The following is a 27,021-nucleotide window of genomic DNA, read 5'->3' on the forward strand; positions in this document are numbered from 1 at the left end:
TATACACACAGGTCGAGTATTGATGTGCTATGAGCATAGGATGATCTGGAATGACACAATCAGGAAAAGGCAATGCCAAGAAGGGTTTTTCTCTCTCTTATTAATTGATTATTCTCTTTGCTACCAGAGGAAATTTAGGCCAACACTGCTGCTTTCCTAGTAGAGGCATGATGTACAGTAAAGGAGGGTGAGGGGGGAAACACTGAAATAATTCAAACATCTACCTCCTTTTGTTTTTCTTAGGCACTGCACACTGCTGCTGGTTTAATAAGAATGTCTTAGGTGCTGCCTAACTGTGCCAAATTAACAAGAAGCCTCTCCTCTACAGCAGCTAAATGCTGGCACCCTGCAAAAACATGTTCCACCTTCACAATGGTCTAATGTATTAATAATTATGCAGAAATCAAATGTAAGGCAACTTATGATGAAAAGGTATGTTAAGCTGAGGACTCTTCTCCCAGTACAAATTCCTTTGCTACTTAAAAGTGGTATTTTCTCCCTTCCCCTGCCTGCCTCTCCTCTTCAAAGCATCCTCAGTAATGGCAGATGATCCATATGTATTTTACAGCACAGGAAGTTTCACGGGGAGGGAAGGAGAGTGGGAGGAGTAGCAAAAGTAGTTATCAACTCCACACAGCATATGAGCCACGGCAGGATCTGCTTCCCAGACACACTCATGCCTGTAATGTTCCCGAACCGCTGAGTGTACGTACAGCTGCCTTCACACAGCGGCTCAGAGCTCCTTTCCTCTCCCGTATTGCTGATGGCACAACAGCAGCACTGATGGTTTGCATGTCTGTGCTGTCTTCTTGCACAGAGAAATGCAAGGGGGAATATGGACACATTTTAAAATACACCCCTCCAGTACGAAGGCCAAGAACAGAGGAGGCCATTTTGCTGTATAAATAGTCTTGCTCAAAGCCTGCAGCTGGCACTGGATGGCAGATGGACATTTTCTTTCTGTCACCATTTCTCCCACCAAAGCAGCAACAGAGATGTTGCCAGGCTGCCTCTGTCTCTGCCTACAACCCAAGACAAATTACACAGAGGTGGATGAAGAGCAGCATGTTGAAGCAACTGATAGAAACCTGGCTCCTTTCTGAAATACCTCTTCAACTTCTGCTTAAGAATATGCTGCATAGCAGAGTGCATATTTTGTAATTTATTCATAAGTTGCACCCTTTTACTAGCTATTTTAAATAAATATCTAAGCAATCTGCACAATCCCTAAAATCTAGTATAATAATTATGTTACCAGTTATGGTGAACAATTCCCACAGTAATTGAAGGTGGTAAATCACCATCATGGAAATTTCTTGTGGTTGCAGTAAGATTTTCAAAACATTTGATGTAAAACCAGAGCTCAGATTCACAAATGCAAAACAGATACTGCCAGTCTTTTCAGAAATTGTTCAACAAACAAACAAAGCTCTCCAATGCAGTTACAGATCCTCTGAAAAATACTGATCAGTCAGAGGGAACCAGATTTATTTTTAAACATCTATTGAGTACTGAAATCAGTCTCACTCAGTGTCAAGTGTACTTGGTAGCCTGCACTTTTCCAAAAATCTTCTGGTATCTGAACTTTTATGAAAACGTTCCCATGACTGTGGCCACCAGGCTTTTCTGACATTTTGTCACAGCAGCTTCTTCTCTCCCTGCCAATCCCACACACTCAGATGCAACAAAACAAACAAAAACTTTACATCCCCTTTCCTAGCATGCTTCCATACAACTGCTGCCTGCAGAACTCCTGGAGCAGTGGAATAGTAGGGGACAGAAGAGCCCACCTGTACAGCCTGGCCACCCCTGCACCCCTGCCCACGGGTATGCAAGGTACAGGGCAGCACAGAGAGAGAAACTCGCCACTCGAGCAGAAACCCCTCTCCTTTGCAGTACAGTCTTTGCAGCCCCTTTCACTCCCAGTTCAGCTCACCTCAAGTATCAAGCTCAGTGCAGCAATGACAGTTCTCTACTTAAAACAGATTTGAGAATACTGAGCAAGGCAGTGATAGCCATCCCTGAAGGTATACCCTGAGCCTGGCTCAGCATCTAAATGAAGGGGAAATAATCTCTGGGACCCTTGAGGCTGGGAGCTGTTTTGCCCAGAACATTTTCTGACCCTTCCTCTGAAAGACCTGATCCCCTCATCATTTCCCCATTCAATTAAACAGTACTTAAATATGTAGAGCCACTGATTTCAAACATTTCCTTGCTTGATTAAGGTTTGCTCATCAGGAACAATTCAGTGACAGGGCTTGGATGGATTACCTTAGCTAACTTGCATATATATCTTAATGCAGACAAATGGGTTGTTTTGTTCTTACTAATATCAGCTATTATCTTTATTTCTGCTTTGACTCATATTCTGAATTTCAGTCAAGCAAGACTTCTTGACTGCAGAGCAGAGCTAAGAAATTAGTCTTTACCATTTAATGGAACACCTATGTGTTTGCCTCCGTCTGATAATGTATGCAGACTATTATCTTGATAACAGTGGAAGAGCAGACTTCCTATCTGCAAATGACAGAAGGGGATAAACCAAAGGAAACATGCATCTTAGCTATCCAGTGGATAAAGGACTGCTTTGTCCATTCCCATTTCCACTTTCACACTGCAGAGATTAATGCATTTGTTTCAAAGTATTTAGATGATCTCAGATTTAGTAAAACAGTTTTGGGGATTCCTTTTAATAAAATCTAAACTTTGAACAAAATTTTACCTAGTATTTACCTGATAGGCAAATTTAGAGTTTCCATTTTGTACCACGTATAATACATTTCTGCACACTCTATGTAATCTACAGCAATTGATACAAAAATTATAGCTGACATCTGCAAAATAAGTCCTAACAAATAGAGGGGTCCTCAAGAAAAATCTGCCATGTTGCATGCAAGCAACAAAACACTTCTGCAAAGGCTGTGGGACATTTCACACAAGACAACAGCAACAAAGAGCATCTTGTAGTCACCATGCCAACAAACATACAGAGAAAGAAACCCACAACTGGTGACTGGATATTTGGAAATATTATACAATAAATCTTACTATTCTCAAATTTACAAATAAGTTCATAACAAACCAACAAACTTTGGGTTTAGTACAATGAGAAAAGGCTGTCTACCAAAACAAAAAGATTTTCTTCAATAGGCATCAAAAGTAAAGTATATTTACTAGTAAAAAGAACCACTATGTATACATTTTTCATGGATACCATTTTGATATAAACATGAATGTACTAAATTAGACAATGGAGTTTATTTGCCTTGTTTAAAGCTGAAAGTTAGAAAACATGAAACATGCTTGCCTCAGAACAGTAAAACAAATCACTTGAAAAGTCAGTTACCTCTCCATTCACAAAAATATGTGAGTTTGCATTAACATCAAAAGCCAAGCAAATTAAAAAAGAAAAGCATAAAAAGGAAATTCTTACTTTAACTTCCACTGTCTTCCCACCTTGCTCGATATGCCTCTCAAGATATTCAGAAGACAGAAGGTCACTGCAAGAAGAAGAATAAAGAGCCATAAGCTTCATGCATGTGTTCTTGTACTCCCTCTCAGCAAGCACTGATTAAACATTTACATTTGAAAAGGGCAAAACCTGCAGGATACTTTTCCTAAAATGTTCATAAAAATCACTGAAACAACCACCTCCAATGGAGTTACACAGTGCATGGGATACACTGATTTTTAACAGCAGAAGGTAGGACAAGGAAAACTGAGGGGAGTGTCTTCATGGAAGGTTCAAAACCAACCACTGACACTGACTGTAATTCAAGAGACTTTTCTATTTGCTGCTAAAAGTGAACAGGACCAAAGTTAGGTGAACTTCAAAAAAAGCAAAAAAGCAGAAGGATGGGAAACCAGTTGGAATCTGAAGGAAAGTGGCAGCTGTGTTGGCAGGCTTCAAAGGGCACAATGGCACAACAACGACATGACCTTGTAACACCAACATGGTGAGCTGGGGTCCATGCTGCATGGGCAGGCAAAGCTGTGGGCCCAGGAGCCACAGCCCAGGAAGGCTCTCAGCACAGATGCACACACTCCCTGGGAGCCCTGCAGCTTTAGCAATGCCAGAGGAAAAGACTCTGGGCAATAGGAATCCCAGTCTCCAAGTACACAAGGACTTGGAACAAACACCAAGGAGAAAAAACAATCAGACCTGAGGCAAACATATATAAATTAAATGCAGGCTGTATTTACTAAGACACTCAAATGCTAAACCAGTCAAATACTCTTCCTCATAGTTATTTTCTAGTCAGGCAAAACACAGAATCACAGAATTGTTAAGATTGGATGAGACCACATTATCTACATCATAAATTTCACTAAGCGTGTTCAAAGACTACAAAATTTTACTGAGATTATATCAGTATAAAGTCTTGCTATTGTCCCACCTCAGTGACAATTAAGCTGGAAAAGATGAAGAATTGGTAAAGAAAACCTGACAAAAGGCAGGTTGGCCACTGGGGCAGGAGGCAGTGAGCGCATACCTGCTCAGCAGAAGAGGCAAAAATCGAGTATTTCTCCTTCAAACAGCAAAACACCGGAGCTTAGACATTCCGTGATGATTTTTTTCTTTTCTTTTATACCCCTTTTATACATTTTTACAACTTCTGTATTCTTAATGCTTTTTGCCTACATTCTTGGACTTGTTTGTTAAGCTAGAAGACTAAACATTTTAGAAGCTTCGTAGTTAGGGATCAGAATGTCCCAGACCCTAAGGTCCTCTCCAGAACACACTCTGTAAACTAAGACAGAACCATCCAGGGGAAGGTTCCTTGGGGAGGGGGGGCTCACTCGAGCCTCTCATTGGGGAATTTTTGATAGATGTGCTAATTAATAAAACCTATAATGTTATACCAGATCTTTTGGGGGGTGTGCATTGCGGTGCGCCTTGGGGTGCATTCTACCTGGGCATAGTGCACCTAAGGATCCTTAAAATAAATACCAAGGTAAAATCCCTTTTCCCTTCCAACCATGTTTGACTCTTGATTTTAAGACCAAGAAAAGGCATCAACATGAACTGACCTGCTGAGGGAGGCCAGGAACAGCAGAGCAGCACCCAGGGCAGTGGCTGCTCATCTTTCCAGAGCTTCGTCCTGGCCAAACAGGCAACAGGACTATGGATATTTTTGCTCACAGAGACATTGGTGACTGCCCTGAGTGAGTCCCAAGAAGGACAAGGTTGGAAGTATGGGTCCTCCAATATCAGCCCTAAAAACTGTCAGCTTGGTATTTGCATTAATTACCCAGGCACAAAACCCAGAAGCATTCCAATGAAATATGCTGATAACATTAAATTGGAAAGCATGGAGAATAAAAGAGATTGAAAAAACTCCCATAGGAAAGACCTGGATGGTCTTCAGGACTGGATATTAGAAATAGGATCAAATTCAGTTGTACAAACAGCAAATTTATGCACTTAAGGGCTGGAGGGAATTTCTGTTACTTTTTTTTGGAGGGCCTGGTTTATAAGGAAGAGAGACATGACCACACTTGTTTCTGGCAAAATGATTTGGCAGATCAATAGAATGCCTTCCTGGAAAACACAACTGTCATCCCAGAATACGTCAAAGAAGATGTATTTCCAGTCAAACTGAGGTAAGATTAATACCACTGCCCAAAGGAGATCTCTTTTCAAATACTACAGACAGGTACTGGACAGCTTTGCTTACAAAGTTCCACTACCTGGAAACACAAAGAGGCTCCTGAAGTCTAGCAAAAAATTGAGTTGTGAGGGAATGTGAATGCACCAGAGTTCACATACCAAGATATAAAAGCAACTAATTAAGCTACAGAAGATGATGGCAGAACCTCAAAGGTACAAGGACTGCCAATGAGTCAGTGGAAATTGGATGTTAAAAAAAAAAAGACTTTGTATAAGTGTATAGTCAAAAAGACTTTGACTAAGTGTAAGGGACAGAGGCAATAAAATGAGGGATGTTAACAAATTACTGAATGGGAGCATCCCTGGGACAACTGTCCATGGAGGTGGGGTTTCCTCAGTCTCAGTGAGTTCACAGCTGGTTGCTGCTGAAGGCAGGAAGTCTCAATGCCCCCTCAGGAGCAAGCACTGAACCTACCTTGTGTAAGCACAAACACTCATCAAAACACTCTTGATGTCAGCACTGGCACTTGTCAAGGTACACTTGGGAGGGTTCAACAAAACCATGGTTTTGCTGCATTAGGTAACTGAAATCTCTTGAGAAGAGGTACAGTAAGCTCCAGAGCTGATGCAAAGGAGGGATTGAGCAGCTCTCAATAAGGGTGAAAGAAAGAGCGGGTGACTCCCTTGGCCACTGCAGAACCAGCGTGAACCCTTTTAATTCTGGTCAGGCCCAATATCTACACTGATGCTTTGCACAGCTGCCTGCAGATGACCCATTACTGAGGAGCACCTAATAGAGATGCTGTTGAGTTACTGATAACAATACTCTGATTCCTCTTAGAAGTGAATATTAAATGTTTAGGATACTCATGCCCTGGGGGAAGCTCAAGGACTTCTATAAGGTCTTGTATGCACTTTCCAGATTTAGAAATTTTGACAGATGTTCTCTTCAAATGTTTAGCTTGCTGAAGTTAGCTTGCTTTAGTTTAGCTTGCTGAAATTAGTTATATAGTTTCCCAGCATTCACTACACTCTTTCAGCAAAAGTTTATGCTTCCACAATTAATAAAGATTTTTTTATAGCTTAGGGCTCTACTTTTACTCTTCTTTATTTCAGGGGGACTCAGTTAAACTAATGTCGTCCTCCTTATCTAATGGACACAAAGGTTTTCGTGCCAAGGAAGATGCAAGAGATTATAAAATGTAAGATAGTAAAGTAAGTCTAGAGTACAAAGACTGAGATCAAAAAGAATGGCTTAACTCAGGGAGACTTTACAGTTGTATTTGGAGAAATGACAAGGAGAAGCACAGGTTCTTCACATGTGGGTCTGACAAAACTACTGCTTTTTAAAAGATAGTGCTGTTAATGTTTTAATGCTCTGGAAGATTGTATGTTGTGTTCTCAAAAATCTGGAAATTGTGTCTGGCATGAAAAAACAAAGACACTGATCATTCTCTGCCTTGTACAACACAAGTATTAGAAGGCAACAAAAGAGGTCAGTAAGCTCAAAACTAATTAAAAAGAACCTTTACTGGCACAGCTGCTGATTACAATGTGCAATATATTGCAGGAAAGCATGAACACTAGAGGTCTGTACTGGTTCAAGCTGGGAATGGACAAGTTAGTGGACGTTAACTGGGAGCTGCCAAACACACAGAAAGACTGTACCTGACTCAGTGTTGGGAGTTCTGGAAAAGGGCTCAGGGGAAGCCTCATACATGCTTGCTCAGCTCTTCCGCTTTTCCCTCACCATCAGCCCTGGGCTATTGGGACTGGGCAGTTGGCCAAGTGCCCCTCTGACCTGACCTGGGTTGCTCTGCCTGCACCCTGGAAGGGTCCTGTTTCTCCTCGGGGTTACACATGACATCCAGCTCCAGGGTTGCTGATGGTCAGTCAGTTGTTCTTCCTCCACCCACCACCCCAGGGATGGACATACCCAGGCTGTTCAAGTTGTATTTACTTTCAAAGTAGGCCAAAGAACAATTCCTGAACAGGTCCATCCATTTTGTCGTCCTGCTTGGTCCTTACTTTGAGGACAAAAGAAAACAGCTGGGGAGTTGCTGGCATTCCCCCACCCCTAGCAAGGTCTGTCACAAGTGCCTTGATTCCCAAAATGATCCTGTCTGGAAGGCAAACACCATGAGGTCACCTGCCTGCACAGCTCCTTGGGACTGAGTCCACAGCTTGCAAACAGACCACAGATCTGAAACACTGAGAAATTTTTAAAGCCTATCCTAAGTAACATGGCAGGATATGTCTGAGAATATTTTATCAGTATAAGCCCCATAAAGGAAGCCATGTTATGCTTTATTATTATGACTCACAGCACTAAAAATATCATAAAAATCAAAACACTCTCGAAGATCCAATAACTCAATCAATGCTATTAAAAACTAAGCTACAATCTAACCATTATACACTATCTTGAAAACTCAGGCCAAAAGATACCACCTCATAGGTGGAGTCATGTTTTGTCTGCAGTAACAGTACAGGCATATAACTGCATAATTTTAATAGAAGTCCTTACTGTAAAACAAACAAAAATCTAAATCAAAATACTTGTGAAACATGGTTAAGATTATTTAAGCAAGGTAAGACAATCAGCATTAAAATAATATGCATTTCAACATTAAAAAATAAATACTTTCCTATGGTAGAAATGAAACAGGAATAATTTATCTTGCCTGCCAATCTATCCTAGAAACCATCTTTGTCAGCTTAAGTGGTAGTTTTAGTATTAATTACAAATAAAACTGGCATGTTAAAAAAAAAGAACAAAACAGATTGGGAAAAAATCTTAGAGACACAAAGGATGGAGAAAATTACAGAGAAAAAACACCAACACTATAATTGACAATACTGCAGAATGAGATTTTCAGAAACATTTGCTGAGGCATTGGTACAAAATTTTCAAAAAGGCATGGCAAAAACCTGCATATGTTAAGACCTAAAAATAAAACGTTTCACAGGAAAAAAGCACATGTGATCTATTGCTTTTACAAAGAAAAAAGCTGCTATGCTAATAATGGCAATTCTGTTTCCAGAGGTCTGTTATTTTAGTGTACACAAATTAAGTAGTGTCATTTTGTTTACAGAAGCAGCATTTTTGAAGCATTATCTCAAGTCCATGTGAGCCTATCCCATACAGACTCAATAGCATAAGGGCCAGAACAAAAAAATGAGCAAGGTCCTCTTTGCTCTTCCAACTTTCCCAGTCACAACAGTACACAAGAGTCAGAAGCTGGGAGAATTTTATTACAAAATAGGGCCCCAAATAAGGAAAACATCCTTATCCAAGATGATGCATATGCATGCACTTAAATTCTACCTTGAATCAACTGTAGTACTTATATAGGAGGTTTACCAAAATGAAGGTGGGATTGGGAACCCAGGAAAACAGATGAGCTTTGGATATAGATGGGTTCCCCAGCAGAAAGAGGCTGCTCCAGGAAGCCAAAAAAAGTTTAAAAAATGTGGTGGGAAGAGAAAAGAGGACAGAACAGGTCAAGTGTTTAAAGAAACAGAAAGAAAAAACAAGAGATTACAAAGCACTTCAAGTCAAAAGAAGAAAAAAAGAGGTAGGTAAAGATTTTTGAAAAAGGAAGAGGTTTGCATTTGAATATGAAATGAAGAAAAACCTGGGAATTATCCCTGTAAATTTAATAGAAGCTTTCACTTTCAAGCAGAGAAGGAAAATGCCTATTAGCCAGCTTCTGAACAAAAATTAACTCTCCAGATTTAAGAGACTGAAATCCTAACAGTTATGGAAGAAAAAGAGCAGAAATTACAGGGTTCTCTTGAGAGGCCATAGGAAGAATTACAAAGTTAAGAAAGGCAGAAATAAAGGGAGTACATAATCACAGTACTATAATGTATCTTTGTCAGCATCAGTGTTATAAATAAATGACTGGCTTCATGATATCTGATATCATTGCTGTGTCTCCTTGAACACTGTAGGAATTCCTTATCATTTATTCACCCTGATTTGTCTCCACAACTCCCCATTACGTACACCTGAAATTTCAGATTAAATATGGTGCCAGACAAGGACATCAAATGAGAGATCTGAGGTAAGATGCATTACTGAAAAGGAAGACGGGGTTTTAGTTGAAATCAGAAGAAAGGTCTGGATGGGCCGAATGCCAGAAGGAAATTATCAACAGACATATGGAGACCTTCAAGAGAAAACAACAGGTTCAGGGAAATGATGGAGACACTGATAAGAGATAGATGCCGTATCAGCTGCATGATTAATGCTAGCCCCTGTGGCAGACCAAATTGTGAGAAGGAAGCCCCCTGCAACATCATGGTTGAGAGGGCTGCAGTAAAAGGAATGGGCACTGTCAGGGTACCAGGGCACATGAAGATGAGGAAGCTTCCCATAAAATTAAATATTTTCCCCCAGTGGTGTACATCCTCTACCAAGTATTAACAGGAATAATAGATATGGAAGGAGTGGCTATCAGAGGACATTTCTAGTACAGCCTGTCTTGTACACCAAGGAAAATAAGGCAGGTTGACTATCATGAAACAAGGAGCCAGAAAGTGGAAAAACTGGATGAGAGGGAACAGAATGGATGTTTCTATCTGCCAGTCAGTAAGAGTACAAAGGACAATTTGTATTACCTTGCATTACACTCTGGTCCTAAACCATTTTCAGTATCAGCCATGAGCTAACTAAAATATACAGCAAGATAAACTCAAAAAAGCCACTTAGCTGGCAGATTTCTGTATCTCACTACGTGGGACACTTTAATTCTCCTTTATACTCATGCCAACCCAGAAACCTCCTCTCTGCTCATCTGCTCATACATGATCTTTCTTTGCACTTCAGGGGGGATTAGCTATCTCCATACCCCATGAACCAATCTGCTTTAATAGCTCTGAAACGTTCATCTCCTCCTTCCCATCAAAAGAATTGCTGAATTTCTTTTTATGTGGATGGTTAATTTAATTAATGACTGTGTCTGTTAAGTTAGCCAAATGGACTAATCAATCAGAATTAGATAGCTTCTTGTAGATATGGCAGCAATTTTCAGTGTCTACTCAGAGGAAGGAAAAAAACTACTGAGAAAAACAGTTGGTTCTTGTCTGCACAAATTGAAGTTTCACCCCTTTTTAAAATATTCTTCCAGTACTTTTCTGTCCTTGTTGCAGCTAATATGAAAGGGAGAAAGGAGAAAGAAACTTCTTAATGTTTCTACTCCTACTAACTATTTAAGGTTTTCTTCAAAAAGAAATTAGGGACTTAAGAATGAGTTAAGTCCTCAAAGGATTCTACACAAATGCTGAGTCGTACCCACTCTCAGCCCTCTCCTGGAGCTCAACTTCACATTTCACAAAATTACTCAGCTTGAATCTCTGATTATGTTTCTTCCAAATACTAACATTTGCTCATCTTTTTTCCTCTCCAGGACTTCTCAGTTAGATCCCAAATGTCATCTGACTTAAAAATGCACTTAGTCCCTTTATCCCTTAATAGCTACTTTGCCTGCAGGACAGGATAGTAACTGCCCTGCACCCTACTGCAGACAGCAAACTGCAGAGCAGCTCTGCAGCCCTGAGCAGGGCCTCCACTCTGGCTTTAGAGAAGGAGTCTCACAGTTCTTGCTTACAAACAGCATGTGTTTCATTTCTGAACTGGCTTCATTTCTTGATGGGAAAAGGTTTAAGCAGGTTGAAGACATTCTTCCTTAGTTTCACCAAATTTCTACTACATATGGCTCCTATTACTGGCATAAAAAAAGGAGAGAGTACACAGCAACAGCTGCAAGGAAAACTTGTGAAGCAACAGCGGTAGCTGGAAGGCTCAGGCTGGTGTGATCATACCCTGCTGGACATGCCTTGTGCCCATAAACTGCACCTGAAGTACAACCAGTGCCATTCTATGGTGCCACTCTCCATCTGTAGTCACAACAGCATGGATTTTTCAGCTCATCCTTTACAATCTTTGCAATTCAGTTTGAACTCCTCTATCTAAATGACCATATGGGCAATTTCATGAGAATGTAATGATGAACAGATACTGCTTGCATTTTCCAGGGGAAAAAACTTAGAAGCTTGTATTTAATTTCTGCAGCTAGGAAAAGACATACTTACAAACTAACCATTTACTCATATCACCACAAGTTTCTTACCACTGTTTTAAGGAAATCTAAATAATGCTCCCTATCCCAACAAAGTAAGATCAAAGCATAGCTAAAGCAGCTCTGAAATCATAATGTCAGGTTCTATTTTTTATGACAAATATTAACAATAATTTGATTGCATTTCTTGCATCCGTATTAATATTTCCTAATACAAATATTGAAATTGGCAAATAGCATCTGATATGATATATAGTGAACAGGGGTTTTTTTTAAATAAGGCACTTTAAAGGATTATGTGGCACAAGCACTGCAAATTCAGTATGGCAGTTAATTCATGCTGCTGGTGATAGAGGGAAGATGATGACAGTCTTCTCTTTCAGACAACAGAAAGATTTAATCCAGTGTCCTAACAAGGAAGCTGCACACACAGACACACACACACACACAGAGCTGTCCCAGTATCCATGGGAAGACACCGCTACTCAAGATACCACAGTGCTAAACTAGACACTTTAACAAGCAGAAAGAGCAGACAGCAGGTGTTTGCAAGATTCTTGTCAGGCAGAAAGGTGAAACAGGATTTTTCTAGCTCTAAACTTCTGTTTTCACAGGCAGAGTTGAAAGCTGTCTGGGAAAGGTTCATTTTGCTCCTTACCCAGGTTTCCTGACAGTACTGATGGCAATGCAAGTGTCAATAAAACCTCACTCTTTTTTTGTTGATGAATAATTTACATCAGTATTTCTTCAAGCAATTACTTCTTTTTTTCTTACAAAAATTTCACAAATCCCATTAAAATGAGCAGGTATTTTTAGACCATGTTCATAACCTTACTACAAATCGGTTTCCTCAACACCATTCCGCTCATATACTTGTTACTTATAAGTCAGGATAAAAACAGCTTATTTTAGAATTTGAGAGGATGGTAAATTAATCAGAAAGGGAAAAGGAATGCACACGAGGAACACAGGCTACACATTTTCCTGCACAAATGTACTAGAGTGTGGTCTAATCCTAGTTTTTAATATGCCTCTTCTGTTTTATACTACATGGAAAATCATTTCCCAAGTAAATTCACTTGTGATTTCAACCACATTTCAATCCAACTCTTTGTGCATTGTCCACAAATGCTATATGGAAAGAGAAAAACTGAAAAATTAAATGGGCAAGTACTATACATGGCCCTGGCAATACTTCACACTATTGAAAACAAGTGCACACATTTTGTACAGGACACCTGTATGATTTAGTGAATGAACTTTACTAACTATTTTTATTTGGTAGCTTCCTTCAAGATTTGCCCTCAAATTTTAGCTACTGTAAACATGGTCTTGCCCTGGAGCAAATACACAAATTATTCCTGCACTCATGAATATTTCCATGATGCTCTCTGAAGTATTCGCTCAACACAAATACTGACTCCTCCAGTACTGAGTGCTCCTTGGGAGAGTTAGCACTTCCCTCAGTACTAGAAAGCTGTAAGGTATCTGTTTGGTTTGGGTGCCCAGTCTGAAACTTGACAGAGACGTGCATTGCAGAAATACAGTGTCTTTTTCATCTTAACATTTCAGATGTGTCCTGCTCTGTGTTGCAGTCTGGACAACTCTGGAGCTCTTGAAGCTCTTCAGTGCTGATCCCAAGTGTCCTCCTCATGGTACGCTGAAGAACAAGGAACTGTCACTACAGCAAATGGTGAAAGCTTCAATATGGGGGATGTTTGCCCAGAGGCATGCAGAAAACCCCTGTCAAAGTGACTGGGCATCACCACTTGCTTTGCACACACACAATTTACAATCTGGGACCAGGCAAACTGGGGCTCTCCAGCAAACTGCCTCATTGCCAGCACAGCCTTGCTTCACTCCCAGACTACTTCACATTGGCAACAAACAGCGTATGATTACAGAAATAATAAAAAAAATAAAAAACCTTAAGATGCAGGAAACAGGAATACAAAGGGGCCAAATTATGCTCTGCCTCAGCTTCTGCCTTTCATCACCTTTCAAACTCCACCCCACCGTACCTACCTCTCTCTCCCTGGTCACACTCCCACACCTCCTTTACTCCCCAGCCCATCACCCCTTCTTAACAATCAGCATTTCCATGCCACTGCTTCCCACTTCAGCATGATGCCAAGAAAGAGCAGGAAAGGAGTCAGTATCTCCTCAAGAGAGATACAGTTTGGCACTACCCATCTCAAAATGGGCAACTTTAATGACAGCAAAGCTTTCCCCCACTGTGCTGTCATTTCTTTTACAAGCACTTAGGACGATCACCCCCTTAACACTCATGGTTACCTGCTGCTTGAACTTTGCATTTTATCCTGAATATTTAAAAGGTTGTATGCCCCAAGAATCTTTTATGCAGTAGTCACCAAGAATAATTTTTTCTAAACAGTGTGGATTTTTATCTAATTATGGAGTATTCACATAAATTGATTGAAAAATTATAGAGAAGTTTGGGGTTTTTGTTAACCTAGTGATTGCATCAATTGTTGAAGTACCTGAGATGTTTCAGTGAAAAAAAGACCAGAAGAAAATGGTTACCACTACTTTTATCTTTGTTCACGAAAGATGTTAACTTTAGAAAAGGGTATACCTGAAAACAGTTTCAACATGAAACATTGCAAACCTTAAATCTAGGAACTAGATTAGTTTCCAGAAACTATTCTGAAGAAGACAATATGCTAGAATTTTAAAAAGACAGAAACAGGCTTGAAACTCTAAGACATCGAAAAAGCCTCTTATTGGTAGAGGGGCTAAGGAAAAATGAGTCATAACATGAAAAATATCTTCAGTGACAGGCAAATTAAAGAGCAAGAAGCTGAAATTACCCCCTGTAGCACTGTAATGTCTCTATTTTGATAAAGAAGGTCAATTTTAATAGCACAGATCATTGTGTGGATCAGAAGTCAAAGGTCTCACACTTCAGTTGTGGGTGAAACAGCATTTTAGCCCAAAACTACGCAAAAAAATTCAGTTGCACAGTTAGGAAAGACAAGGAAAGGAGTCTCTTGAAGAAGCAGGTTGCAAAATATCTCAAAATATCCACACATGACAAATGAAAAGAAGGTTTGTGAAATAAAATTCATGGCACATCTTAAAAATGACTGAAGAGTCAGAAGACAAAAGAGTTCCTTAACCACAGAATCCTCAGGAGCCAGGTTCTGAGACAACACTAATCACTTAACCACAGTCCAAGAAATTATCACAGCTCCCTCAAACTTACAATCCTCAATTTTCACTTAGCATAGACAACTACAAGAGTACAACTAGCTTCAGAGAAGCAAAAAAATCCATTTCCTAATGCTGTTCTAAGCCAAATTTGTCTGGCTTGCCAGATGGCTCTGGCATTACTGATGACCCAGCAGGTTACTTTGCTTCCCTGTGTGTTACCTACCAGTAAATCATCCTCTCTAGACTCAAAAGGCTCTTCAATTTGAAGAGAGGGAGGATGGGGGAATATGATAGAGGTTTACAATATCATGTGAGCCATAGACAGAACTAATGCAAAGCTGCTATTCACCTAATTCCACATTAGTAAAATGGGGAAGTACTTGAAGAAATTAGAAGACCAATTTAAAACAGATCAAAGAAAACACTGTGTCACACAACATGTTGTGAATCTCTGCATCACTTTGCCACAGGAGGCTGCACAGGCCTCAGAAGGTATCTCTGAAAGGGACTGAAGTCAGGGACAATGAGTTCATAAACAGGTACTTTATAAAAGGCACACACAGGGATGTGCCTTCTGGCATCTCCAATCAAACAGCCATGGACGTTAAGGGGGTGAGTGGAATGGAACCTCAAAGTGGCCCAGCCCATGTGCTCTCTCACAGCATTTCCCATTTCCAGTGCCAAGACAGATGGACCATTGGTATGACACAGTTTTATTTCTTTTGTGTTTAATCACTGCCACTGCTTCTTACGGTGAAATGAATACAGTAATTTGATATTTTAAAATCACTTTTCTATCCAAAGTCATTTTCTGAAACTGAGAGAAAATACATTTGTGCTTACAGGATAAAAATTATTTTTCCACATATTAGCACAGGATTGCTTTTAATTACATGGTTCTTATGCACATCATGTAACCTAAAAGAGGTGTACAGAGCACCAGTGTCCAGCATCACCCTGCTGGCTGCATCCATTGCAGAGACTGCTCCACATCTGTAACTGGAGATCCATTTCTGTAAATGCAGTTGTGACAGTTCTCCATCTGCTGCTGCATGGATGGGACTACAATTCAATTCATACTGATAATCCTACATCAAAACTCCTGGAGGTTCAAGTATCTCCCCCTTTCCTTATCATAGGTATCACATCCTTCCTACCCTAAAACAAGCTTCATTCCTCTATATACAAAACTCCCCATATTCACACCCCTCAAGACAACAAAACTCTGTATTAGATCATTTATGCTGGTAGGTGGCAAAACTATGGCTGGTTTCTAAGCAGTAAGAAAGGGAACAGGATGAAATCCTCGACATTACTAGTGGCGACCATATATCCACCTAAACTTGTGCATTGAATGGTAAAAGAAGTTAAGAATAAAATTCTAAGGTTTGTAGCTGGTTCAGTCAGGCAGCATTGGTAGAAGTTCTCATTTGACAGATGCTCTGCTGCTACTATCCATTTCTTCTACACACACATGTATGTGTATATATATATATCTATCTCCTATATAGATATACACACATAGAGCTCCTCTATATGTTATATATCCATATAAATTTATATAGGATAGAGTTCACATCCCAAGGAGGCATCTGTCAACAATACACTGTGCATGAGACATCCAATTTGCTTATTTGTTTTCTCTTGCTCCTTCATCACACCTTTTTCCTATCCCTTTATTCTCATCTTTCATGTCATCATCATCTCCTAAATCAAGACCAGTCCATCGCCTTGCTTGCAGAACTGTCTGTTTGGAGAATTCTAGCTCAAAATTCTAATGATTAGAAAATAGCAGACTACATGCTCTCTTTCTTGATTCAAAAACAAACAAAATTATTTCATTCTGCATAGCTACCACTGTGTCTAATGTGCTAACAGACATTTTCAGCATTTGACATAATTTATTCAGTCATGCCCAAAAATAAACCACCTGTAACTTCTCATGCTGCCACCTAAGCCATGGTCTAAATTTCAGAAAATACACATCCCAGGATGGAAACACTGGCAGCGTCAAAGCAGATCCAAGTATATTGAATGCTTCCCACAGAGCTTTAAATCTGAATCACCACCTCCTTACATCTCCAGAATGCTTGCCTCAATGAAGCAGGCTTATGATTCCAGCAGAAATGAAAAATTTTCTTTTTTGTGACAATGCAAATCCTTATGACTATTTTGTCTTTTCCTGTAGCCTCTCATCTTTCAGCCATGATATGACTATAGACAGAAACATTATACACCCATTTATAATAGAGAATAGATTTCTAAGAAATATCTTATTTATTATTATCTATTAATCTTATCTATTTTTATAGTGAAGTGTTCTCTCCAGGATGAAAAGGGACCTTCATACTTGAGTGTATCAGTTCCAATCACTACTTTTCAAAGAACTAACCTCTTCATTTAGAGGTTATTACCTATTCCTTTTTCTTTACCAGGACTGTCATATTTTCTGTAGGTCAGAAAATATGTGCACCTGGCTTTTCAGACCTGGGCATTCTTTGCAATCTGGCAACTATCTGGCATCAAACAGTTACATTTTGAATGTGGCACAGCAAAGCACTACAGTGATGGTGCAAAGTGCATCCTGCAGGAGCAGATTAAGTGCGCCATCAATTCCAGCAGATGCAGAAGTGAGAAGGAACATATCCTACCATTTTGGCATATGCCTTTTTTTCCTTCAAAGGGCACCAAGTTAATGTCCTTCCAAACAGCTGAATATAATCAAGATGAAAACTTAAGTCTGTTTAGAAAGAGTTAAGTTTCATAAAGCAACTCCACAGCCAGCTTGTCCATTAAAAAAAAAAAAAAATTTTTAAGGTGCAGAACAGCTGCAGACCCTTTTAAACACTGTTATATAGCAGTGTGTTAGAAAGCCTTGAAAGAACAAAAGAACTGCCCTGAAGAGCACATAATAGTATATTCCCCCTCAGAGCCTTTGACTCTAATCCTGAATGGCTCCTTCCATACAGCACCTCATCACAAGGCCTCTAATAGCCTCCTCAGCAAAGAGACAGGGGATAGAGACCTCAGTGTCACTTCTGAAAGCCACCATTCCTCTTTGCAGTCCTGTCCTTTTGCTCACCCAAGGGTCCACTCGCAAATCCTGAAGTGAGATGTGAAACAGCCGGCTGACGGGGTCTGCGGCTGGGAGCACCCCCAGCATCTGCAGAGCCACCCCCTCAGCCAGGGACCTGGTCACGTGCTGATGGCTCTAGCTGTGATCTGCCTCTGAACGTAGAGCTGCCTCTAACTGAAATTTTAATTCAGTGAATGATGAGTCTGAATTTGACCAAGCATTTTTACAAGAAACCTACTTTCAAATCTCCTGTCATCTTTGCTTGGCAATCTCAGTGATGTGCTCACACTGTTCTAACAAAAGAACTGCTCCAGCTCCTCACTTGTCCTCATCCTGAGGTAACCCAGTGTCCTAAAGGAACCTCTGCAGCAGAACAAAAGATATAGAAGGACTTTTTTAAAGAGACAAGGAAACCATCCTTCCCTTTCTTCACTCTGCTGAGCCATGGGGAAACCGGGCAACCAGCTGGGAGGTTGGTCTCTATGGGATGCCCTTCTCCACAACCAGCAGAGAGAGAGAGAAGTTGTTCACAAAGGCAAGACATTACCCTCCCACCAGCCTCCTGCCCCGACCACCCTCTGCAGGAGCCCACGCTCTCCCTGCTGGCTACAAATATCCTGGGCGATTTGCTTCCTAATTTAGGCACCTCTGACAATCAGGTGGGGGAATACTCTAGGAATACAATCCAGCACCTCAGCAGAGAGTTCAAGAGCCTCTCAAAACAGTGCTCATCAGTTCTTAGGGAACGTCATGTGTGGTTTTGACAACATTAATTCAGATAAAGGGCACCATAGTTTATACCTACAGCTCACATTGACAAGCACACATTCAAGACTGTATTCTCCTCTTCAGTACAAAAATGTATAAAGATATCCTTATTTTCGTCCTTACTACATATTTATAGAATCTTGCTCAGTACTTTAAATTATTTATGTTTCTAAAAATAATTCTCCTAACATGTCATGTGTTGCTTATTATAAAAGCTGGATTTAAGACTCAACTTCTAGAGTGCAATGAATTTGATAAGCAATCATCAGGGAGGCTAATGTGGCTTGAAGAACAAGAAAAAGCCTTCCAAAAACTCCACATAATATTGTAGAATTTAATTCTGAGCTAAAATATAAATTAAAGCTAACCAACCTCCAAGGATGCTAATGGCTTTTAGGTTAGAAAACATACAGGGTTATAAATATTTTTATACACTCAGACTTTTTTTCCCCTCAAAAAAACAGAGCCAGATATATTTACAATTCTACAACCAATTAATGAGTTCTGTAATGCTTTTTCATGGGAATATTTTCAGTACATCTGGTAACACTGCTAGTACAACTGAAATCTGCTGCACTCCATCTTAATATTTGGAGATGAGAATTAAACTTTAATTCAGAAAAATAAATATAGCTGTTTCTTAAATTACAAAGACATACACAATGACGAATATTTTCTTCCAAGCTTAGTGACTCTGCATATAGCTATCACTGTTTGGGGAGGGGTGATGTAATCTCAAACACTGATTGCCATAATCATAAACTTACAAAAAAGATAATTCAGAAGTAAAGTGACTAAAATTTAAGGAATGCCTTCACAGGAATAAATGCATTCTCCCCTTACATTTGTTTTCCTTATGGATCAGCGATGTGTGAAAGTGGAATCAACTATGCTGTATAGCAGTTAGAGAATTAGAGTGTAAGGACAGATAGCAAGATGTCTGAGACACCTCAGATGCCCTGAAAACATATCTTTTTAATTAGTGCTGGCCAGGAATTTCCAAAGTTCCTCCGACTTTTCCAGAGGGCAAACTTAATCCAAAATGTAACAGTTAAAACTATATATGTATTCCCCCCCCCCCCAAGAAACACCTCCATATATCCAAAGAACCAACTCTGGACACTCACATTCAAAGCCCTGATTTGCTTGATTCAGATCAAGGACTATAACTGACGTCTCTCTAAAAAGAGGTGTAACCTAATCATTGCTCTTCAGACTATATTTGGATTGTAATCAATTCCATCATTTCCTCTCTGTGCCATACAAGTGATTCATTGGACCAAAAGAAACAAAAACAAGACTAACTGGAAAATGTTGGCATATCTGAGATACAACAGGCTTTGCTTTAAGTCTCCTGGACTTACTGTCAGTTCTCTTCCCTCTTTGTTCACAAACTGACATTTTCCCTCAAGAACTTACACATGAGATATTTTGAGCTGCTAAGCATTCATTATATCCATTAACAAAGCACTTTTGAAAACGCAGCACTTTCAAAAATCAGTTCATTATCCAGAATATGCACTGTGCATTTCAGAGTGATATTTTTGGCCAAGAATATGTAAGAGTTAAAACATTCAAAATGAGAACACAAATGTGTAAGGGAACCCTAGAGATACACCCACGTTTAAAGGAAACTTAGCTTGTGGGAAAACATAGTTAAACCAGTGGCAGATGGGTGATGCACTGCAGAACAGATTCCTGCTCTTCCAGCATCTGCATCATCACCTTACTGAGTTCAGACTTTACACAGGTTTCGTATTTTGGTTACGAGAGCAAAGACCTGCTACACCTTCTGCATTACAAGAAGTGCCCATCATCACTGAAATCTACTCACATTACACTTTCTTATGAAATATTTTAAAGGGAGACAAATTTTAACAGAGCAGAACCCTTTTCTAAATACAGCAGGCTTTCTCTTCATTGCGGTGCACAGTCTCTGGGGTACAGACAAATTTCTCATGGAGAATTCCAGCATTTTCAAAGCTTATTTCATTTTGGTACAATAAATCCTACAGCTTTTCATTGTGGAAGACATGAAATATAACACAGAAACTTTTCTCTGCCTCAAGCTTTTCAGCATCCACAGAAACTATCCAAATATATATGGGTTTGGTTTTTTGTATTGAATTTGAGTTTAAAATATCCTCAAATAGGAATCTATTTAACACCAGAAACATGAGCAATCTCCTGAAATGCAATGATACATTCTCTATAGTCTTAAGCCATATATACAAATAGTATAAAATTAACATTATTTAAACAAATTAAAAACAGAGTAGATGTGCTCTCCCTTAACTCAAACATCTTTTTTTATACAACATTTCACTTTTTAACAGTTTGCATCCTAAAATTCTCTTTGAAGTTCAATAATGCATTTGCAGAATTAATATATAATATCAGCAGGAAGCACACATTAAGGACAAAGTGAATCTTAGAATGAGGTAACTGAGAAGCAGGAGATGAAGTAGTACTATTCTAGGTATTGCAAGCTGTTTGAGAAATTTTCTTAATACACAGGATGATGATACTGTTCTGAGACATGAACTTCATACTTCAGTCCATGTAATCTGAGCATGCACGAAGTGAAGCTGCCCAATTCCCACTTAAATGAGCGGGAGTCAAGTATACTCAGCCCCTGAAAGACCTAAGTCCTCTGAGATGAGGCAACACTCACACCATCTTAATTTCAGATTACAGTGATTGGGTCTATAAGCATACTTGGGTATGCCTGCCTGATTCCATGTATGTGCTTTAGCTTCATTCACAGAAAGTGAAATTAAAGGTGATACTTAGTCAGAAAATGCAGACTTAGACTTGCTACTCAAAAGCGCTGGACTGCAGTAGAGCACAGGAGTTTCTTTTTGCAGCAAGGCAGAACCCCAGCCTCACACTCAACAGAAGTGATGGTGAAAGAATGATTATTTATACTGTACAGCTATTCTCTAGATTTATGTTTATATATTTATATATTATTAATACTCCAGTTGTACTATAATAAAGAGTACTATTTATACCATCACACCATCACCTCAAAAAGGTGATGAGATGTGTAGAACTGCAAATAAACTAAAATTGCAAGACAGGAGCAGAGAGCAAATCCATTCAGTGTCCCAGAGGTGACCACATTCCTGAAGCCAAAGGAAGCCCCCTAAGCTACCTGATCAGTATTCTCCCTCCCCACCATCTAATCACAGTCCAAGTATTTAAAGGCTTTTGCCCACACTATGTTGATATAGTTCTGTGCAGTATCATAATTTTCTATCCCAAAATCCTTTCATTTCATTTTTCAGTATATTTTAAAACACAGAAAGGACCATATAGTGAATGCTCAGAAAATTCTACTTTGTTACCATCTTTGCCACGCCCTAAATGGAGCATAAATAGCACACAAGCTTTACACTTTTATCAGTTTAATCAGGAGTTTCCGTTCTCTAGTAGTAATTCAACACACAAATACCAGACCCCGCTTTGTCTAATGAGAGTGTATTAACATTTTTTTCCAAATCAGTTTCCCCTCCAAGCAATTCCTTTTTTAATCTTCAAAGATTCTTAAATAAGAAAAACACACCAAAATAGAATCTTATTCATCTTTTCTAAATGAGCAACTTGTTGTAATGAATTGGAAAACAATTCAAAATAAGCAATTATTCTTTGTTACTTGGCCACTTGAGCCCCAGCAATTTATTCAGAATACAAATACATATTTTAGCAGTACTATTGATACGAGTTTATAAAAGGACACGGAAAAAAATCATGAGTTACTATCCCAGACTTGCGAAATATCATTTCCAAAAGCACAATAACACTCTTGTCTTAAACTCAATTTTTTCATAGTTGTGCAGCATAGAACCCTACACTACAACTGAAGAGAAGTCTATGACTGGGTAACAACAACATACTAAATAGTGAATGAAACACTGAATGCAGTATTTCATCCAGTGAGAAAAAAAGAAAGCTTCTAGAAACCAAAAGAATAATAAGCACAAAACTAAACTAGTTTGTTAAGTCAAAGTTGGTGAAAGTGCTAAAATGTTGTAGATTTTTTTTGGTGTAAGTCAAGACTTAAAGAGCTTTTGCAGTATTTTTTAAGAATGTTTTTGATTGCATTTCCTCCCACTGTTGCTGTTTCTCACCCATCAAGAAGAAAAAGAAACTATTGCCAAAAAAAAGCCCGAATTCCATTATTGTTGCTGGTTTTCTCAGAAAAACTGATAAATTAGGTGGTATTTTGGCAAAAATACACTTTTTTTTTCCTAATAGAAAATCCTCTTTACAGCAATTATTTACTTTATTTTTGATAAAAACACAGGTTATCACTGGCAAGCCTACTGTAGAATTTCACAACAGAGTTCACACAACTCCAAAAACGAATTAGACAGAATTTCAATTGAAATTGCTGAGACTTTTAAACATTTATCTTACAGAGGGAAGATTTCTACCATGACATGTTCAGAACTGGCCAGAACCGAGGTGGATTTGTACTTCTAAGATCTTCAAGGATCAGAAGGCTTTCCATTTAAAAAAAATAAATACATCAACAGTAGGTTTTATTTTAGTCTAAATAACAATAATAAACTTTTCAATCCATCTGTCATAAAAAAGAAATGGTTATGTGTGACCATCTATGTCTATACAGAAAGGGTGTGTGAAAGGAATCCCCCCAGCCCACAGAGTCATTGCAGGGCAGCACCTCTGAAGATGACAGAAGCAGAAGGTGTGAGGTGCCACATTAAGTCTCTCCTAGGAGAATAACCAGGGCTGGGGCACAGGCTCAGGCACGGGCCTGTGGTCATCCACCACATTACCTGTGGTGTTATTCCATGTATCATGCCCTGAGAGAGAAGCTTCCTGGAAACAGACATTGCTGCCATGAGGCTGCGAAGTTTTAAAGCCTAGGAAGTGAGAACAGAGTGAAGATAGCCTTCCCAAGGATGCTGCAGATAGTTTTCTTTCTTGGGAACATCCTTAGAGACAAAGACCTCTCTGAGCATGAAGGCATTCATGTTCTTCTAGTTTTTCTGCACAGTCCTGGGATTAGAGACTGAGGGCAAGGATTTATCCTCAATGTAAACTTGGACTTTGGTCTAAAGCATCTTTCTAAGTCTGAAAATTAATAAAATGTTACAAATAACATACGACCTGAAGACATAGCTCACCTAAACAATTTTTAGTACTTCTCTTGCAGCCAGGCAACCTGGAAAAGCCAAAGTGGAGTGTCAATTCCTTATACAGGCCACAGGGCAGAGGCCACAAGACTGTCCTGTGTCACTTCACCTGTAGCAACAAGCTCGAAGAGAGAGGAAACAACAGTGCAACTCTCTGAAAGAATCCAACATGAGATAAAAAGGGGCAGGAAAAGGGGGAGGAAAAGAAGAGGTTCTGGGAACAGCTGCAGACCAGCTGGGCATCCTAAAATACAGCCAAAGCTGGATGAGAAGCACAGCAGGGAGCACTCACCACCTTTTGTGTCCTTTAGCCTTCAGTGTGAGGAAAGACAAGACACACAGGCAGCCTGTGAGACTGTAAAAGGCAAAACCCACCTATGCCAACTGTTTGAAGTGCCCAGTCGTGTATCTGAGTAAATTCTCAGCAGAGATACATACATGCAATGCTACAAAAACAGAGTACAACATATTTTGCAAGATGGAGTCAAATTGTTCCCTTCTTCACATCCTCTACAAAATGCTTTGTAACTGACACATGGATTTTTAACTAGAGCCCTCATTCCTTACTGTTACTATGTAAATGAAAGTACATGTTCTCCAAATCTCCACTGAGATGCCTCCTGAAACACTTAAGAGTTCTCCCCGACACTAAACCATGAGCAATAGCCTGAAAAACTACATGTACTATACCCACCACTTCAAGGTTAATTTTTCTAAATCAAACAGATATCACAAATTGTCACCCCTGACAGTGATACAAAAAGGAATTACAAATATTCTTAAAAGAATTTGCTGTGCTTGTTGATGATTGTTTTTATCTCTTACATCAATTAGTGGATTATGACTAACATACTGGTACTACTTTTATTCCTTTAACATTAATTCATTATTGTCTTAAGAACAGACATTCATTAGTAAGCCTTCTCTACCAATGCAATCAATAGTAAAATCTTCTGTATACAGATCCTTGGAAATTTAAGGAAAGAGATAAAAAAGAATTCTTACAGTGAAATAGATCCAAATAGTTCCAATAGTTCGCTAACCATTTCACCCAAAATATCTCACGAAGTTTTAAAAGAATGTATTTGAAAACCAGCACAGAACTGTAATTTTTCAGACAACCAAAGTGCAAATTATTTCCAAATGTACTCAGGGAAAAAAAAAAAGAAGTGCTATCTTTCCACCCACATGAATATTTATTACTGTCTACAAGACAGTATAAAAGCATTTGACACAAGTGAAAGGGAATAAAATTACATGATTGATACTGGATCCCTAAATACTCTACTTCTCCCTCTTTTCCCCTTAAGATCATTTAAGTTCACTTTTTAGGGAAAAAAGGCAAACAAGGATTACTGGAAAGTGACATTTTCCCTCTCCTTTAGTGAGAGGTCTTATTAGCAAAACTAGATCCAGATGACATGAAAAATGCAGCAGATCCAAATCCCCTGGGAATGCTCTTAATTTCACAGTCCTGCTCCACCTCCAACTTCACTGCTTGAGCCCCTGCTGGGCACAGCAGAGCAGCTGCACCCCTCCAGCTCAGGCCCACCCACTCTTGGAGGTTACATGCAAGAGGGACCAAGACCAGCTGCGCAGTCTCTGCCTGCTGGCAGGGCTCACACGCAGGCTCCTGTGGCTTCTGCAGAGGTCACAAATCTGGGAGCTGCCAGGATAATTAATCTGCCCAGTGGCTCAGTCCCTGCAACCCCTTTTTTCTCAGAGCCATCAGAGCCAGATAAATTGGTCTGGTGGTGACAATGTTCCCAGCCACTACTTTCCCTTGATCCTTCTCCATGGATGCATGCCAGCTACAAAAGTGTGACCACTGGAAACAGACTGCAAAAGCCATGTGGACGTAACTACCCTGCTAGCCATCTTTCCTAGGCTTTCCTTTTCCACAGGCAGCCATTTAGTGCTTCAGGTTCATGGATATCCGAACTGTGGTGGTTTGGCTGCCTGTGCACGGGATAGCCATGGAGCACACGGACCATGGATCTGGCATTGCTTGGAAAAACAAGAGTAGCTGCAGCTGCACAGCTCAGCTGAACCATCCAAGCATACTGTTCCCAGAGGAAAAGGTTTTTCCCCACACTCCCCCTGGCATACAAAGGTACCAAGATACTTTCACAGCCAGATTGGGCTGTGCTATGTCAAAATATAAGGCCCACAAAGTGACGTACCTCTCTCAGCAGAGGAATTATTCAGTTGTTTTGACTGGGAAGGCACTTTGTATCTGAAAAATCTCAGTTCAAAGACAGGAGATTTGCTCTAAAAAAGGAATTCTGCAAAAGATGTCTGGAAACTGAAGAGACAAGTGTGCTCTGTTCCTCCCGGAGACCCTCCTGGAAGCAGTCTGGGTTGGATTTTCTAGGGTTTTTTAAGCTCACTCGTGTGGTTTTTTTCCAGTACTATAAGTCTCTATTGTTAACTTATGCATTATTTAAAAGATACTGAGTTTAAAAATAGCTCTAACCCGCCAAGGGAAAATGGAAAAAGCAGTGAGCTGAAAGCCACAGTGTTTCTCTTGTCGATTGTTTCAGCATGCAAGACATCACAGCTTTCTCCCGTTTTCATTTCAATTTAGTAGCTGTCTTTGACATATGCCCACCCATTTTCACCATCAAAGTATCAGAGGACAGCTCATTCCTGAGGGTGCATATTACAAGTCTCTGTGCACCACTCAGACAGCAAATTACTACAACACTAGGTCCTGGGATTTTTGTATATATTTAAGTTAAAGCCTTTGTGTTTGGAAGCTCTGCATTCAACCCCCACGTTTTGAGTACACCTATTAGGTGAGCAGCTTACACTCTTTAACATGTCAATGCCCACAACACCCTTTCAAGTTACAGACTGTCTACTACCCTGCTTGACAGACACGGACCGAGTTCCAGTGGGATGAAGTGATTTGCCCTAGACTGTAAGTGAAGCAGCAGTAGATCTGGGGAGTGCCCATCCCCAGGGGTGCTTCTGGCTACTGGATCACCTCTGCTCTCCCTTCAACTGCAAACAAACACCAGACATGCAGGATGGGTGGGCTACCAAGGCAGCTCAAACACAGAAGAAGCTCTTGCACACATTAACTCTGCACTATGCAAACAGCTACCTGGGGCGAGCACCAAGCCTTCCTCAGACACT

The 27,021-nt window shown here is 39.8% G+C and overlaps 1 protein-coding gene across 13 annotated transcripts in view; it reads right to left on the reverse strand.

Annotated features, from left to right (window-relative positions):
* ADAM22 (ADAM metallopeptidase domain 22) overlaps positions 1 to 27,021 on the reverse strand; it is a 129,038-nt gene that overhangs the window by 66,955 nt on the left and 35,062 nt on the right. For all 13 annotated transcript variants that reach the window (XM_048306523.1, XM_048306515.1, XM_048306509.1 and 10 more), the window contains exon 4: positions 3,434 to 3,500. In XM_048306523.1, the coding sequence (XP_048162480.1) occupies positions 3,434 to 3,500 (67 nt within the window). The remainder of the gene's footprint in view (positions 1 to 3,433; positions 3,501 to 27,021) is intronic.

This window comes from Corvus hawaiiensis, chromosome 1, assembly GCF_020740725.1.
Source record: "Corvus hawaiiensis isolate bCorHaw1 chromosome 1, bCorHaw1.pri.cur, whole genome shotgun sequence".
Taxonomy (NCBI): domain Eukaryota; kingdom Metazoa; phylum Chordata; class Aves; order Passeriformes; family Corvidae; genus Corvus; species Corvus hawaiiensis.